We start from the raw sequence: 16560 nt of genomic DNA on the forward strand, positions 1-16560 counted from the left end.
TCAAAAACCGGAAATAACCGGTTCAAATCCGGTTCAGCGGTTTCGCGGTCCGACCGGTTTTTGACCGGTTTCTTGACAAAGTCAAACCTGGCATTGAACCGGACCGGAGCCATGGCCGGTTCGCGGTTCAACCGGTCGAACCGGCCGGTCCGGTCCGGTTTTCAAAACACTGCTAAACAAAACACAGATTGAACCTTTTTCCATACTGCACCAGAACAACACAAGAAAAGAGCAGACGCACCATGGATTGCTCAGCTGGATTACAAAGTTCACACACAGAAGACCCACTGAAACATCACCACTTTCTCAATGTATCACTTGTTGCAAGCCTTTCCTTGCATAGCAACCAGAGTACAAATGAGAAAAGTGGAATACTTCCTGAATTAAAAGTACACACTCGAACCAAGGTCTTAGTATCTTCAGTACTATATATATCAATACGAGTGGCTGTGAGAACCTTACACCAAGTTTTATTGAGTTCCTTAGGCTTCCCAGCTGCCTAGGCAAACGAGCATTGTTGCAATTAACTAAATGGAGCAATATTTATATCACATATATGCCTAGAAGTGCCTTTCAGCATTCTAATATTTTGGTTCAGATTTCCTCAAATCTCAAATACATAACCGTGCAAAGCAATTATCTAGTGCAGCAATTATATAGCTGAGGAATTTAGGCAGCATGGATGAGAAAGAAATGGAGAAAAGGCTCTGTGATGCCGCACTAAAAGGTGACGTTACCACTCTTCATCAGTTACTCGGAGAAGATCCACTTGTTCTTGATAAAGCTGCTTTGAACTGCGAGGATAAGAATCCTCTACACATAGCAGCAATGTTGGGCCATGTAGATTTTGTAAAAGCAATCTTACAAGTTCAATCTGCTTATTTTTTGTGCTTGGCCCGTGATCGAGAAGGCAGAAACCCTTTACATGTTGCTGCCATGTATGGCAGATTGGCAGTCTTGCAAGTGCTGCTTGATGCCGGATTTGAAGCCGCTGTGGAGAAGACAGATGGGGAAGAGACCATTTTGCATTTGTGTGTCAAATATAATCAGCTAGAGGCCTTGAAGATGCTAGTCAACCGATTAAAAGATACACAGCTTCCGAAGGGCAGAAGTGAGGATGCTGCTTATTTTTTGTGCTTGGCCCGTGATGGAAATGGCAGAAACCCCATACATCTTGCTGCCATGTATGGCAGATTGGCAGTTTTGCAAGAGCTACTTGATGCCGGATTTCAAGCAGCTCTGGAGAAGACAGACGAGGGAGGGACCATTTTGCATTTATGTGTCAAGTATAATCAGCTGGAGGCCTTGAAGATGCTAGTCGACATCTCAAAAGATGTATGGTTTCAGAACGCCAAAAATGAGGATGGAATGACCATATTACACATGGCCATATACTATCGTCAAAACCAGGTTGTGTTTATTTTCTTTCATTTTTTAATCTTCTTGTGATTTTTTTTTAAGAAGTAATGGATCTCTATGGTTAAAAAAAATCATTTTATTATAGAAATAATTTCAAAATCATCCCTTAGATTTCTTACAATTTCACCTAACACATTTCTAGGGATAACTTGGGAATAATTTTATCATCAAAATTTTCTTTCAACTTTTTCAATCACTTTTTCTGATGGGGTCTGACCTTGTTACCAAAAACCCCAAAGTAAGGGAGATCACTAAACGGATGTTAAGCAAAATTGTTAAAAGCTTCAAAGGAGGTTTTTGAAATTATTCCTTTAACAACATGTAGCATTATTCTCTCCTAAGGAAATTGAAAGGTACATTTTCCTTTCATTTTCTTATATTTTTGTTCCATTTCCACATTTTGGTGGTTCGAAATTTCTTTTAAACAAAAAATGGTTTTAAAACCTTTTCAAGAATCGCACAATTGTACAAGCTCCAAATCTAATTGGATCATTTGAGTTTTTGTAATTTCTTATTTGGCTTGACAACTTCATGTGTCATTACGTTGATTCTTAGTCTAAATTTGTTATTTGAATAAATGTCACGAACAATATCCGAATGGTATCCAAATTGGGTTACCTATATGGATAAAGAAAAGATTGGATTTTCAATGGGCACCAAGATCATCTGACAATCTCTTGTAATTGTCATTAAATGTTTATGCTTTCAAAGATTAATTACGTGACTATCAAATCCAGATGACCACATATTTTGTTTGACATAAAAGATCCTTGGCGCTCTAAAATAATACAAAAGTACCAAGGAACAACCAAATGGAACCACCCTTGATCTAGATTTTAAAGCTAAATTGCTAATTCGGAAATGCAGACAATCAAATACTTGCTTGGTTACTCCAAAGTTTGGGTGAAACAGAAGGATGCAAGAGGTAGAAAAGCTTTATCACTTTTGCGGGGTCAAGAGAACTTCGATACCGAAATTGAAAGCTCTCTTACGTCGATCGGTGCCATTACAGGAGGCCGCGACCCAGGAGAGTACCAGGTGAGGCTCAAAGAGAGAAGAGATGCAATAATGGTAGTGCTCTCGCTCATAGCAACCATGGCCTTTCAAGCTGTGATAAGCCCTCCAGGAGGGGCGTGGCAAGATGAGTTAAATGAAGGACCTAATCCACATAGAGCAGGAGACCCCATCATGGCACAGACCCATCCCACCTATTACCGGTATCTGATTCGAGCAAGTGCCGTTGCGTTTCTTTCATCCTTGGCCGCAATTGTCTTGCTCATGAGGGGATCGACCCATCGCTACCGTTCTAGGCACTTAATGAGACTTTTGTCTTGTTTGATGGGGTTGGCAACTGCAACCGTAGCATTGACTTATGCTATATCACTAGTTGCGCTGGCCCCAAAACACACCAGAGGTGATCAATTGAACAATACAGTTGTGATTCTGCTCATTGTGGTCACGATGATTAGCTGTAATATTCGCCCAGTTAACATATGTTTGTTGATATTGGCCCAGTGGATAACTAAAATGCACAACCAGGTATCTAATTTTATTCGTGGGCTTCCTCCCGTCTCAACCAACGCTTAAGGTTGCACTGAGTATATAGATCAGTGGAATGTTTGATTGCCTGTAGGTGTATAAATAACATGGGTGTTCGATGCGCACTCATTGAGACAAGTATCTGGTGTTAGTCTTTCAAAAAAGTGTAATTAATTTGAAAATGTGTTTGAACGTAATTTTATACTTGTGGTTGTATGTATTCATATAGTAAATTAGATTTAATTTAAGTGTATTAATGGGTCATTCCTTAGAAATATCTCAAATAAATACATGATGTATCAATGTGTTTGAAATGAATGTCTTTGCCCCGATTTTTTCGGACAACAAAGTGTTGTTGATGAGCATGTTGTCGATAGCAATAGCATGTTACCTAATTTATGTGAGCAAAACTGGGAAAGCCTTATGAATTGTGCCAATAAATTTCTCACTTCTAATACGACCGCTATTCATCCCTCCTTGAGTGGCATCAAGGACATAAACTTCGCGACAACAACAGCCGATTACAAGGAAAGAATAAAGGAACGAGAGCCGATAATGACAGCTGATAAGTAAAACAAAGCTAATAAATTGTGGGGTTAATTCCACTTTGTCCTCCCAAACTTTGGACGATTACCCACTTCAGTTCCTAAACTTCAAAATAGGACACTTAAGTCCCTAAACTTATAAATGCCTCCCAATTAAAGAAAATTGTTGATAGAATCCTGAATGCCGTTAGTGGTCGAAATGCCCCATTTTATAAGTTTAGAGATTTAAGTGTCCCATTTTATAAGTTTAGCGACTTAAGTGTCCCAATTTATAAGTTTGATCCACCAATTGGTGCCGATCCTGCTCTTCCTTTCTTACCGAAGTAAGCAATTTTGTTGATACGAAGATCAATCCATCAAAAGTGGGTACATGGCTTCATCTATCCAACTCTGCACGCTAACTGCTTGACGAAATACCCATCCAAATTTGAAGTTGGATTCTTCACTTCTTCTTCAAAGAAGCTACCTGTGTTCCTTATACCGCCTTGATGATTCATGGCTGCCCTTCACCCCTCGGCTGAGGGACAAAGTATGTCCCCATCAGTGAAAAAATCCTTCTCCCAACTCTTCTTACAGCCGGCAGCGTCCACAATCCAAATTCGGCCGACTACATTGTACAAGGGTGAGGCTGCGGTTGTTTTCTCTAAAGAAGATGCGGACAGGGTTGCGGCACCATTTCGATAGGCTTTGGTTGGGAAATTCTCTCATGGACGACCTACTTTAGAAGAAATTCGCAAGTTCTTTGCAACGTTAAATCTGAGAGACCACGTTTCTATTGGGTTGATGGACTATAGACATATTTTGATTAAGTGTTCAGCTGAGGTAGATTTTAATAGGATTTGGATGAGAGGGGTTTGGCAATTGGGAAAATTTCCGATGTGAGTATTTCATTGGACTAGAGAGTTCCACGTGCATAAGGAATCGTCTATTGTTCCAGTTTGGGTGAATCTACCGGCTCTGCCAATACATTATTTTGATAAACATTCTTTGTTTTCCATTTTATTTCCAGTCGGCTGACCTTTATTTCTGGATTCAGCAACGGCTACTGGCACAAGGCCTAGTGTGGCTAGGGTGTGCATGGAGGTTGATGTAGTGAAGCCAGTCATTTTGAGAGTATGGGTAGCTGTCGAAGGGGAGGCAGGTTTTTGGCAAAGAATTGTGACAGAAGATATGCCATCGTATTGCTCCACTTGTTGCCGTTTGGGTCACTCACCTGAGGAATATAAGAAGAGCTCGTCTGAATTTATGTCTCGACATCAAGGTCATCAGCACATGCGTTTGCAGCGCCATGCTCAGGTGGTTGTTCCTGTGTGCAATCCATCTGTTAATGGGAATAAGGAAAATGATGTTATTGCAGCTGTCCTACGAAGGATGGCTCCGAGGCTTTCGGAGATAGGACAGCAGTTGCAGCGGAAGGGAAAAATCTTGCTGGGTTGGATGTGCTAGGTGCCACAACCGATCGGCAGGAGGCCGACCACAGTTGTTCCGATGATATTGCAATTGTTGCTAAGATGGATGGAGAAACTGAGACGTTGGCTTCCGCTGAACATGGGTATCAGGTTACATGTGATGGGGCAGAGGGGTCTTTGGGTGGGGAGAAACAGGAAATTCATGTACAGCTGGTGACTGAAAAGGGACATGATTGTGATGAAAATCTGGCTTTAGCAAAGCAATTTTTGGGCAACGAACAGCAGTCTATGGCAACTGGAACTGCGCTGGAGAGCTTTTTTGTCGATTTGCATGGGGAGGAGGATGGGGTTCACAGAGACCATAGGGAGATTGAAGCTGGTTTGTCAAATATTGTAGGCAATTTATCTTCAAGGATGGTTGTCCAACAGGCAAGAGTGATGGAGTCGTCAGTGTCGGTTTTGAACATTGATCAATCTGTGGTGACGGCGCGAGATTTCAAACAAGCAAGGGGGAAAGGTGTGCGTGCTCATTTTCCATCTGATAGACAACTACGGTATGCGACATCATCCCACAATTCTTTCTAGGTTTTTTCTCATGATTAATGGCATCTTTTGGAATATTAGAGGGGTGGCTAAAGCCCCTAATCTAAGAAGATTGGTCAAATTAATAAGGTTACAGCATATTAAGTTTGTTGTGATTTGTGAGCCAAAGTTAGATGTGTCTAAAATTGAGTCCATTCGGTTACGTTTATTATTTGATTTTTTGTGTGTCAATCGTTTGGGTGACATTTGGGTATTCTATAGTAGTCCTTCTGTATATTCCATTGTTGGTAGTTCAAATCAGCATATATTTATCTCTATTCAATATCCGCTACTACCAGGTTCAAGCATCATGTCATTTGTTCATGCAAAGTGCTCAGTGGAGGAGCGGAGAGACTTATGGCGCAACTTATTAGCTGATAAGCCTAACTCTCATCAATGGTGCACTGGGGGTGATTTTAATGCCATAATGGCGCCTCATGAAAAACGAGGGGGGGGGGACGTCCGTTGGCTGTAGATGAGGGAGTGGAATTGGTGTCATTCATGGAAGAGACTGGGGTTTTCGATGTAGATTTTTCAAGACAAATAACAAATAAAAAATAAATAAAATAGAAACATAAGAATTTACGTAGTTCGGTTAAATTGACCTACGTCTACGGGCGGAGGAGGATCAATAGTTTACTATGAAGAAGAGAGTACAAAAATGTCTTAGGAAAATATTTCTAGGTGTAAAACACCTAATACTTCAAACACAACAGAGCCCAAGATATTGGACTAACCAAAAGATTTAATGATTCAAAAGTCAAAAAAACCCACTAAAACTCTTTTGGTTTGGTGCGCTTAATCCCTTCACAGGCCCACTATATTTATAGGCAATTAAGGGAAAGGTTCTCTTAAATAAAAGGCGATGTGAGACAAAGCCACTTTAACAATTCTCCACCTTAGCATGTCCCCAATATCGATAATAGCAAATCTGCTCCACCTTCTCCACATAAGCCCCAATGGGCCTAAATCACTAACAACGAGTAACAACCAAGTTCAAGCATTGCTTGAAATTTCATGGGTCACCTCCTTGTCACGCACTTAATAAGAAATATATAGCACCAATATTATTCTAAACCATTTGTGTAGAAAAAAAAGTTCAAACAAAGACCAAAGAAGCTGAGTTAGCCAACAGACTTCCTGGTCAATACACGCCACCCTACGCCCCATCAAACCTACTTAGGTCTTGAATTAAATGTCACTCCAAAATTGCTTATCAACATTCGTAAAGATCTCAAACTCTTGGGGAATCCATGGAGAAGGTAAAGAGGTGGAAGTGATTTAGAAGGTATACCCAAAATCCAAATTTTCCTACAAGCACTTTCCATATGTGCACAAAAGAAAACTCAATGATTTAGAAAAGTTTCTAAATCCAATTTTGAATGTCTATTCAGCTTTCGCATAAAATGTAACCCCCTTCCCCCCCCCCCCCCCCCCCCCCCCCCCCCCCCCCCCCAAAAAAATGGAGGATGAATTTTCTACGATTTCTTCTTGACGGAGGCAGTGGTTTAGGATGAAACTGAAAAACAATAGTTGCCTGAATTGTTAATGCTATCTATGTATCATTGTTTTTGTTGCACATTTTGGGTGTACTTCTTGTATAGTCGTTTTGGCATTTGGTGCTTTTCCAGTTGTTTCCACAAGCTGCTTGCAGAGAAGATCATCTAGTCTACACATGTGGAATCTGCTAAGGAGAATGGTGGCCTTTGTGATCAAGACAGCATCACATAGAGAATGGTTTTCTAACCCAATTTCCAGATTCTGAACAAGCTTGAACCTGGTCAGAATTATCTAGCAGTTGAAAAAAGGAGAATATTATCTACCATAGATATCTAAAGCAGTAGATACCGATCCAGTATAATCTACTCTCCCTTCACTCGTATGTCATATCCCTTTCTATCTTCGAATTGCAACATCAAACCGCTAAGATTAAAAGCAATATTGTAGTTAAAAGCTCAGAAGCATTCAAAACTAGATTTAGCTTTACAGTAATTAATTAGATTACTTTATTTTTTGGGGTAATGGCTAGGCTATATGCACACATATGTACGGGAAGAATGCCAGATTTTTTAAAATATGTCCAAAAGTACAAATAAGGGAGCAATGGCAGCATCAAGTTGAAAATGACAGATCAAAGGGAATAAATAGGAAGCACTCAATGCAAAAGAAAAGATTGAAGAAAGGTGACCACTCAAGTTCTAGTGTTTAGCATTCTTTTCATTTGGCCCCATATCACGACTAGGTTCATTCAGGTACAAGATGAGGGCTTACTTAGCTTATAGAATGAAAAGCATTTCGGAAAAAATAAAATGCTATCAGTGCACTGATCACATATACAAATCATCAAGAAAGAAGCTCTATGAATAGCAGCATCGAAGCTGATCAAAACCATAGGATAAATTAACAAAGCATCAGATGTCCTCTAGAGTTCCCTCAGAACACTTCACTAGGGAGGGGACATGTTTCTTTCTTTGACTCAATTAGGGCCAAAGAACTTTGCCTACTGAAGTGTTTGGGGGAACTCCTGAGTCCATTTGATACGTAATGAATAAGATTCCAGATTTTTGTTGTTGTCTTCAAATATCTTCCTAGCTTGTGAGCTTCAGCGAGCATTAGGATTGCGAAAAGTAGTTATTCAAGGTAGTTGCTTATATGTTTTCTTACAGTTTCTTTGAGTTTACTTATGTAGGTTTATGCCTTCTTTCATGGCAGAGATGAGTTGCATGAAGCAAACGACATAAAGAAAAGAATAAGGAACTTCAATTAGCAAATGCCCTGTAAATTACTAGTTCAAATTACTCATAGCTTATGCTCATTGTTAGTTTCATGCTGGTATTATATAACATGTCTAGTTTGTAGCTAATGCTTTAGATGAATTATGATGGCCTTCAGAGATAATATCCAAAAAGAAACGGAGGAAAAATACATAAAATTGTTTCAGTACTGTGCAACAATTACCATCAGTTTCAAGCTTTTGTAGAGTTTGTTAGAACCATAAGAAGTCTCAGTTACTGTTGCTCAAAAATCAAGATAAAAGTGTTTTTCTTCTGTTGCAATTCCTTTCAATTTGTCTTACAAATCCAATCCCCCCTCCCCCCAAAGGTTTCATAGGAATATTGGCAAGGTTACAATAGCAAAATATTAAGTAAAAAGGGAATTGCAAGATTTATAATGGTGGTTAAGAGTAGAGATACTCAGCATGTTGCAGCTTTAACGTTTCCATTAGTTGTACATGCTAAATAGTGCATACTGCCATCTACAAAATATTTTTGTGCATAGATTTTCATAAATTTGTATAAATGGTTTAACAAATAGATAAGTAAAACTACATAATCACTTTTTAAAGATAGAAGGTAAATAAATCCAAAATCGGGTTAAAGTATCATCCAAAGGCAACCGTCCCCGCAACAATCGCATCCTAAAGAAGGATTATCTACTTACTTGATTATAAATTTGATAATAATAATCTTGAAAAATACATATATATCCATCAATTTCGCACGTCACAAAGTTGTAATGTTATCGGTCTTGTTCATATTTCTTTACCTTTGTTCTATCTCTTAGAATATTACCTTCTCCAGTAAATTCTAATATGAATGCTTCTACCATAGTTATTAAGCCCGGCCCGGCCCGGCGGTCGAACCGGACATTGGACCGGGCTGGGTTTCGAGTTAGATCGTTTAAGCAATCAACCCGTTGACTAGTCAACGGACCGGCGGTTCGACCGGATTAAACCGGAAATCCGGCCGGTTTTGTCTACAAACCGGGTTCCTGAGAAAAAATTTATGCCTTTGATGGGATTCGAACATTGGACGTATGAGCATTGCAACAATGCAGACACCACCACGCTACTTCACAATATGGTGCTAAGGTGTCTTACCTATAGTATATAAACCTTTTTCAATTTTATCTTTTTCTTATTTCTCTAAAACAAATTTATTTGGAATCTTTTAATAAAAATTTATGACCCCCAAACTCTATAAGTTATAAAATAGACTTCAAAAATAACATATTACATAATTCATTTTAAAGACAAATATTATTTTTAATATTTTTTTGCACTTAAAACTTATAAATAAGTTAGATAATTACATTGAATATAGATAAAATTTTATACTTAAAATTTGGTGTATTACTAAATAATTTTATATTTTATTGATTCTTATATGAATTAATTATTTTATAGCAAATTAAATTATATGAGTATTTGCTATGACATTATTTATTACAATTTATATCTTATATCTTATATTTAAAATTATGAAATATAATATTTAAATATATTTAGTGACCCACCGGTTCAACCACTCACCCACTGGTTGAACCAGTAACCCGTTGACCCACCTCGTTCGCCGAGTTCCCTCCCGAGTTGAGTTTAATAACTATGGCTTCTACTGCTCTTGTTATCATATTATTTAAATCATTATCATAGAATATGGTGTTTTTAACTTCAATACTAAGATGCTTCCAAAACCTAAGTGCTGTACTAACAAGTGTTTTTTCAATAAATCTTTTAGCAGTATTATAATCCATTTTATAAATAGTTGCAACTAATCTTAAAGCTGTTTCCTATTTATCTATAGCTTCTTCAGTATTTAAAGACGCAGTCTAAATCCAGATACATTCCAAAAGGTTTGTATTGCTTCGGGTCTCAATTTTTCTAATGGAGTAAATCCTTTCGAATCTACATTTTTTCCTAAAGAATGGACCGCTGCATATCCTCTTGCAGGTCTATTAAAGCTATTATTAACATATCTAGGAGTATTTGAGCTAGATACTGGGATATCAAGAATGGCTTGATTTTCAGGAAATTCTTATTTAATATCTGGTTTTATATTAAATGTATTATCTAAATTCAAGTGTTCTCTCTGATCTACTAGTTCTTCAATATCTGAATTAGAGGCTTGTATAAAATTTTTCATTTTACAAATCCTTTAGTATTTTCATAGTTGTGATTGCTCTAAATAAAGCCTGTTCATTTTTATTTCATATATTTGTTTAGTCTCTGGTTTTTTTAATATCAGGTTCTTTAATTATTTTTTCTTCTAATCTATTAATCCTTATTTCTATTTCTACTAATTTATCTAATAAATGTTTCCCAAAGTATTTTATTGTCTACTAAATTTCTACCAAGTCATTTTCAATCTTTAATTCTTCAGAAACAATATCTTGGTAATTAAGATTATCCATTTAAATGATAATTTTTATAGTGAATTGTAAGCTCAGTGAGTAATTCTATCTGTCTCTAATGAACATATCTATATATAATTTCTTTTTCATCTTTTTGTCTTTTTAATTATTTAATTTTGTCTCCATGATATCTATGTATCTCTATATCTATACTCTAAATAGTAAAATTCTTCCATCCTTTGCTTTACTTCATCATCTATTTGAAATATTACTATAAATAATCAAGAATAATATTCACAATTATTCATTTTCTTAATCAATAATCTGTTATCTTAGAGTAGTTTTTTCTAAAATCACTTAAATTTCTTAATTATTTGGGTACTGATATACCTACATACATATTGCTTGGTGTTACGACTGGTCCAGGAATAAACAACTAAAGTTAGAACAAAATAGACAGTATAACCGACCATATAAAGATTAGGCGGTAGACACCAGCCATATAATAATTAGGCGGTAAAACTGACTATATAAAAGGGTTGTGACAATCCAATAAAGACAAATAACAAAGCAAAATAAAAGAAACAAAAATTTACGTGATTTGGTCAAATTGACCTACATCCACGGGTGAGGGAGGAACAATATTTCTACTATGAAAAATAAATACAAAAATCGTAAGAAAGTGGTTCGTATGCCAAAATGGCACTTACAAAAGGTTTAGGAAATATTCCTAAACTCAAAACAAGAGAGGCTAAAATACTTGACTATAAATGGGCTAGATGACCCAACAAACTAATAGCCCATATAATACTCTCTTCAGTGGTACACTTAAAACCTTCATAGGGCCTTTATATTTATAGATGTATAAGGGAAGGCTTCCTCAGCCTTCCTCCGATATGGGACGAAACTAAAGGAAGAAAACTTCCTTATGCATAGTTGATGTGGGACAAAGTCAAAACTAACAAATCTCCACCTTGACGTGTCCCCAACATCGACATTATCAAAACTACTCCACCTTCTTCATATAAGCCCCAATGGGCCGTATTACAAACAACAAACACCAACCAAGTCCAAGCACTGTTTGAACTTGTAAACTGGAAGAGTTTTTGTAAACATATCGGATGGATTGTCATTGGTATTGATTTTTTGAGCAAGGACCTTTCCTTCAGCAATGATATCTCGAATGAAGTGATACTTCACATCAATGTGTTTCGTCCTCTCATGATACATCTGATCTTTAGTCAAGTGTATGGCACTTTGACTATCACAGTGAATAACAGTAACATCTTGATGTAGACTACGCTTGCTAAACAAACTCTTCAACCACAAGGCTTCTTTGATTGCCTTGGTCACAGCCATATATTCTGCTTCTGTAGTAGACAAAGTTATGATAGGTTGTAGAGTAACTTTCCAACTAACAACACAACCACCAATGCAAAATACATAGCCTGAAAGTGATATTCTCCTGTCAAGATTCTCAGCGTAGTCTGAGTCTACCAAACCAACCAAAGTGTTATTATTTCTTCCAAACTCCAAACATACATTTGAAGTACCTCGCAAGTATCTGAGATCCATTTCACACCCTGTCAATGTACTTTACCAGGGTAAGACATATATCTGCTAATAGCACTAACTGCATGTGAGATATCTGGACGAGTACAAACCATTGCATACATAACACTGCCGATTGCACTAGAATAAGGAACCGTGCCATATAATCTTCCTCTTCATCTGATTGTGGTGGTTGAGCGGCAGATAACCGAAAATGGCTAGCAAGAGGAATATATACTAGTTTAGCATCTTTTATGCCAAAACGCTCCAAGACTTTCTCAAGGTAATTTTTTTGGGTTAAGAACAACTTCCCTACTCCTTGATCTCGCTTGATATCCATGCCAAGAATTTTCTTAACTGCTCCTAAATCTTTCATTTCAAATTCACTATTTAACTGCGGTTTCAAAGTGTGAATTTTTGACAAATTCTTGGCAGCAACGAGCATGTCATTAACATATAACAATAAGTAAATGAAAAAATCATCATTTAACTTCCAGAAGTAAACACAACTATCATACATGCTCCTTGAATAACCATGACCCAACATAAAGGAATCAAACCTTTTATACCATTGTCTTGGAGACTGTTTCAATTCATATAAAGATTTCTTCAATAAGCAAACATGGTCTTCCTTACCTTCAATTTCAAAAGTCTGGGGTTGTTTCATATAAATTTGTTCTTCAAATTCGCCAAGCAAGAAAGTTGTCTTAACATCAAGCTGCTCTAACTCCAAATCATACATAGCAACTAAAGCAAGCAAAACACGAATAGAGCTATGTTTAACAATAAGTGAAAATTTTCATTAAAAGCAACACCTTGTACCTGACTATAACCCTTTGCAACTAATCGTGCTTTATACCTTGCATTTTCAACCCCTAGAATACCTTCCTTTTTTTGAAGACTTACTTGCAACCAACTATTTTCTTATTTGACGGCAGTTTTACAAGAACCTAAGTTTCATTCTGATGAAGAGATTCAACTTCTTCATTCATCGCAATCAACCACTTTGCAGAATCATCACAAGAAACTGCTTCTGAATAAGTGGAAGGCTCACCAATTGCATCAGTTTCTTTTGCAACAGACAAAGCATATACAACTAAATTTGTATATCTTTATGGTGGTCGAATGTCTCTCTTTGGTCTATCTCTGGCTATGGAATGCTCTTCTTCTCTTGAACTATCTTCAACAGTAGATTCAGGTGCATCTACTGGCACTTGTTGAATAGAAAATTTGGTCTGAGAAGGACCAAAACTGCCAATATCAAGCTCCACATGTTTTTGTGTACTAACAGCAGTACAAGAATTAGAAGACTCTTTTTTGAAAGATAACATAGTCAATTCATCAAAAGTAACATCTCTACTGATCAGAAATTTTAGAGATTTGGAATCCGGACACCATAATCTGTATCCTTTCACCCCAAAAGCATACCCAAGAAAAATGCACTTTTTAAACCTAGGCTCCAATTTTTCATCATTCACATGCATGTATACTGGACACCTAAAAACTTTTAAATTGGAGTAATTAGCAGGAGTACCTGACCAAACTTGCTTAGGAATTTTAAAATCAAGAGATGTAGAAGGAGAATGGTTGACAATATAACAGGCCATATTGATCGCCTCTGCCCAAAAGTCGTTTGTCAACCCTGCATTGGAGATCAAACATCTTGTTCTCTCCAAAATCGTTCTGTTCATACGTTCGGCCATACCATTTTGTTGAGGCGTCATTGTGACAGTGCGCTGCCGAACAATTCCTTCATTTTTGCAGAATCTATCAAATTCACTTTCAAAAAATTCCATGCCATTATCTGTTCTCAACCGCTTAATATGTTTTTCTATTTGTTTATCAATCAAAACTTTTCATTGCTTGAAGTTAGGAAACATCATTTTTATACTTAAGAAAATATACCCAAACTTTCCTTGAATAATCATCAATGAAAGTCAATATATACCTGGCACCACCTTTAGAAGGAGCACGAGAAGGACCCCATAGATCTGAATGAATGTAATCAAGAGTACCTTTTGTCTTGTGAATTGCTGGTGAACTGAACCTGACTCTTTTCTACTTCCCAAAAATACAATGCTCACATAATTCCAATGTCCCGGTACTTTGTCCACAATGAAGTCCTCTTTTGCTCAGTATGGCCAAGTATTTTTCGCTCATCTGCCCCAAACGCATATGCCATAATTTGGTGATGTCTATATCTGATAAAGATGATGTTGAAACAGCAGCAAGACCTGTAACAGTAGATCCCTGTAAAATATATAAAGTACCAGATCTATGTGCTTCATAATAACAAGAGCACCTCGAGTGATTTTGAGAACTCCACCTCCACCAGAATACCTGCACCCAATAGACTCAAGAGTGCCCAAAGAGATGAGATTTTTCTTCAAATTTGGAATATGTTTAACATTTGTGAGCGTCCTCATAATACCATCGTACATTTTTATTCGGATTGTACCTTTGCCAATAACTTTACAAATGGCGTTGTTACCCATTAAGACAACTCCACCTTCAGTTGATTCATATGTTGAAAACTAGTTCCTATTAAGACATATGATATGAACAACCCGAATCTATAATCCACTCATTGTTAGACCTAAAGTTATTTTCCGTTGCATAGAAAATGGGTCCATCATTCGCATCAACTGCAATGCTAGCCTCGGTGGTCTCACTCTTTTTCTCCTTTTGCTTTTCTTTATTTTTCAATTTAAAGCAATCAAAGATAACATTGCCCTTCTTTTTACAATAGTTGCACACCACATTTTTATATCTGGATTTGGATCTATTTCTATTTTCTATGTTTCTCTTTTTAGATCTACCCTGAACAAACAAACCATCGATTTGACTCCCACTAGTTTCTCCAATAATATCCCTATCTATCTGCTCTTTAGATTTTAATGCAGATTTAATTTCTCAATACGAAATTGTTTCCTTTCCATAAATCATAGTATCACGAAAATGCTTAAAGGACTGGAGAAAGGAACACAAAAGTAATAGGGCCTGATTTTCATCATTAATTTTTGAATCTATATCCTTCAAATCCATAATAATAGAATCAAATTTATCAAAATGGGAGAGTATAGATGTAACTTCAGACATCCGAAGCATAAACAAACTCTGCTTCAGATATAGCCGATTCTCGACTGTTTTCTTCATATACAAGGTTTTCAATTTATCCTACATAGCCTTGGCCGAAGTCTCCGTTGCTACCTCCCGTAAAACTTCATCGGAGAGATTCAAAATTATGCTGGATCTAGCTTTCTTATCCATATCGGCGAAATTCACATCCTTTACATCTTCTGGCTTGTTTTTAATTCCTTGTATTGCCAAATCAACTCCGTCTTGAACAAGAATGGCCTCCATCTTGAGCTGCCACATGCCGAAGTTGACATTCTTATCGAATTTTTTGACAACCGTCTTTGGTATCGTTATTGTTGCCACAAAAATCTGTAACCTGAAATTTGTCTCAAAAACTGGTCAAACAAATATGCAAGTCTCGTTAGCGGACCCCATAGGGTGAGCGGGCCCCACGGGATGAACTGCCCCACAAGATGAGCGGGCCTCACGGATAAATAGACCCCACAGGATGAGTGGCCCCATAGGATGGACGGGCCCCACCAGATGAACCTGTCTTACAAAATACATCAACCAACTCTGATACCAGTTTGTTAGGACTGGTTTAGGAATAAACAAACTAAAATTAGAACAAAATGGGCAGTATAACCGACCATACAAAGATTAGGCGGTAGACACCAGCCATATAATAATTAGGCGGTAAAACCGACCATACAAAAGGGTTGTAGCAACCCAATAAAGACAAATAACAAAGCAAAATAAACGACACAGAAATTTGCGTGATTCGGTCAAATTGACCTACGTCCACGAGCGAGGGAGGAACAATATTTCTACTATGAAGAAGAAATACAAAAACCGTAGGAAAGTAGTTCCTAGGCCAAAATGGCACTTACAAAAGGTTTAAGAAATATTTCTAAACTCAAAACAAGAGAGCCTAAAATATTTGACTATAAATGGGCTAGATGACCCAACAAACTAATAGCCCATATAATGCTCTCTTGAGTGGTACATTTAAAACCTTCATAGGGCCTCTATATTTATAGATGTATAAGGGAAGGTTTCCTCAGCCTTCCTCCGATGTGGGACGAAACTAAAGGAAGAAAACTTCCTTATGCAAAGTTGATGTGGGACAAAGTCAAAACTAACACTTGGGAATAAGAAGATCTTTCAAACTAAACTTGTTGATTTGCACAAAGATTAATATCAATCTACTGGAAAATAAATGATTACTAGAAATTAGCCTAATAATTCTAAGAAATCTTTGAAAATCCTAATTCTAGCCTATGATTCTAAGAAAGTTGTTAAAAGGA

The 16560-nt window shown here is 37.2% G+C and overlaps 1 protein-coding gene across 1 annotated transcript; it reads left to right on the forward strand.

Moving 5' to 3' along the window:
• Nucleotides 1–381: 381 nt before the first annotated feature.
• On the forward strand, nt 382–3155 carry LOC113708045 (uncharacterized). Its single transcript, XM_027230492.2, has 2 exons — nt 382–1410; nt 2287–3155. The coding sequence occupies exons 1-2, from the start codon at nt 679–681 to the stop codon at nt 3004–3006; spliced, it is 1452 nt and encodes a 483-aa protein (XP_027086293.1). The 5' UTR covers nt 382–678; the 3' UTR covers nt 3007–3155.
• The last annotated feature ends 13405 nt before the right edge of the window (nt 3156–16560 follow it).

This window comes from Coffea arabica, chromosome 9c, assembly GCF_036785885.1.
Source record: "Coffea arabica cultivar ET-39 chromosome 9c, Coffea Arabica ET-39 HiFi, whole genome shotgun sequence".
In the NCBI taxonomy this organism is placed as follows: domain Eukaryota; kingdom Viridiplantae; phylum Streptophyta; class Magnoliopsida; order Gentianales; family Rubiaceae; genus Coffea; species Coffea arabica.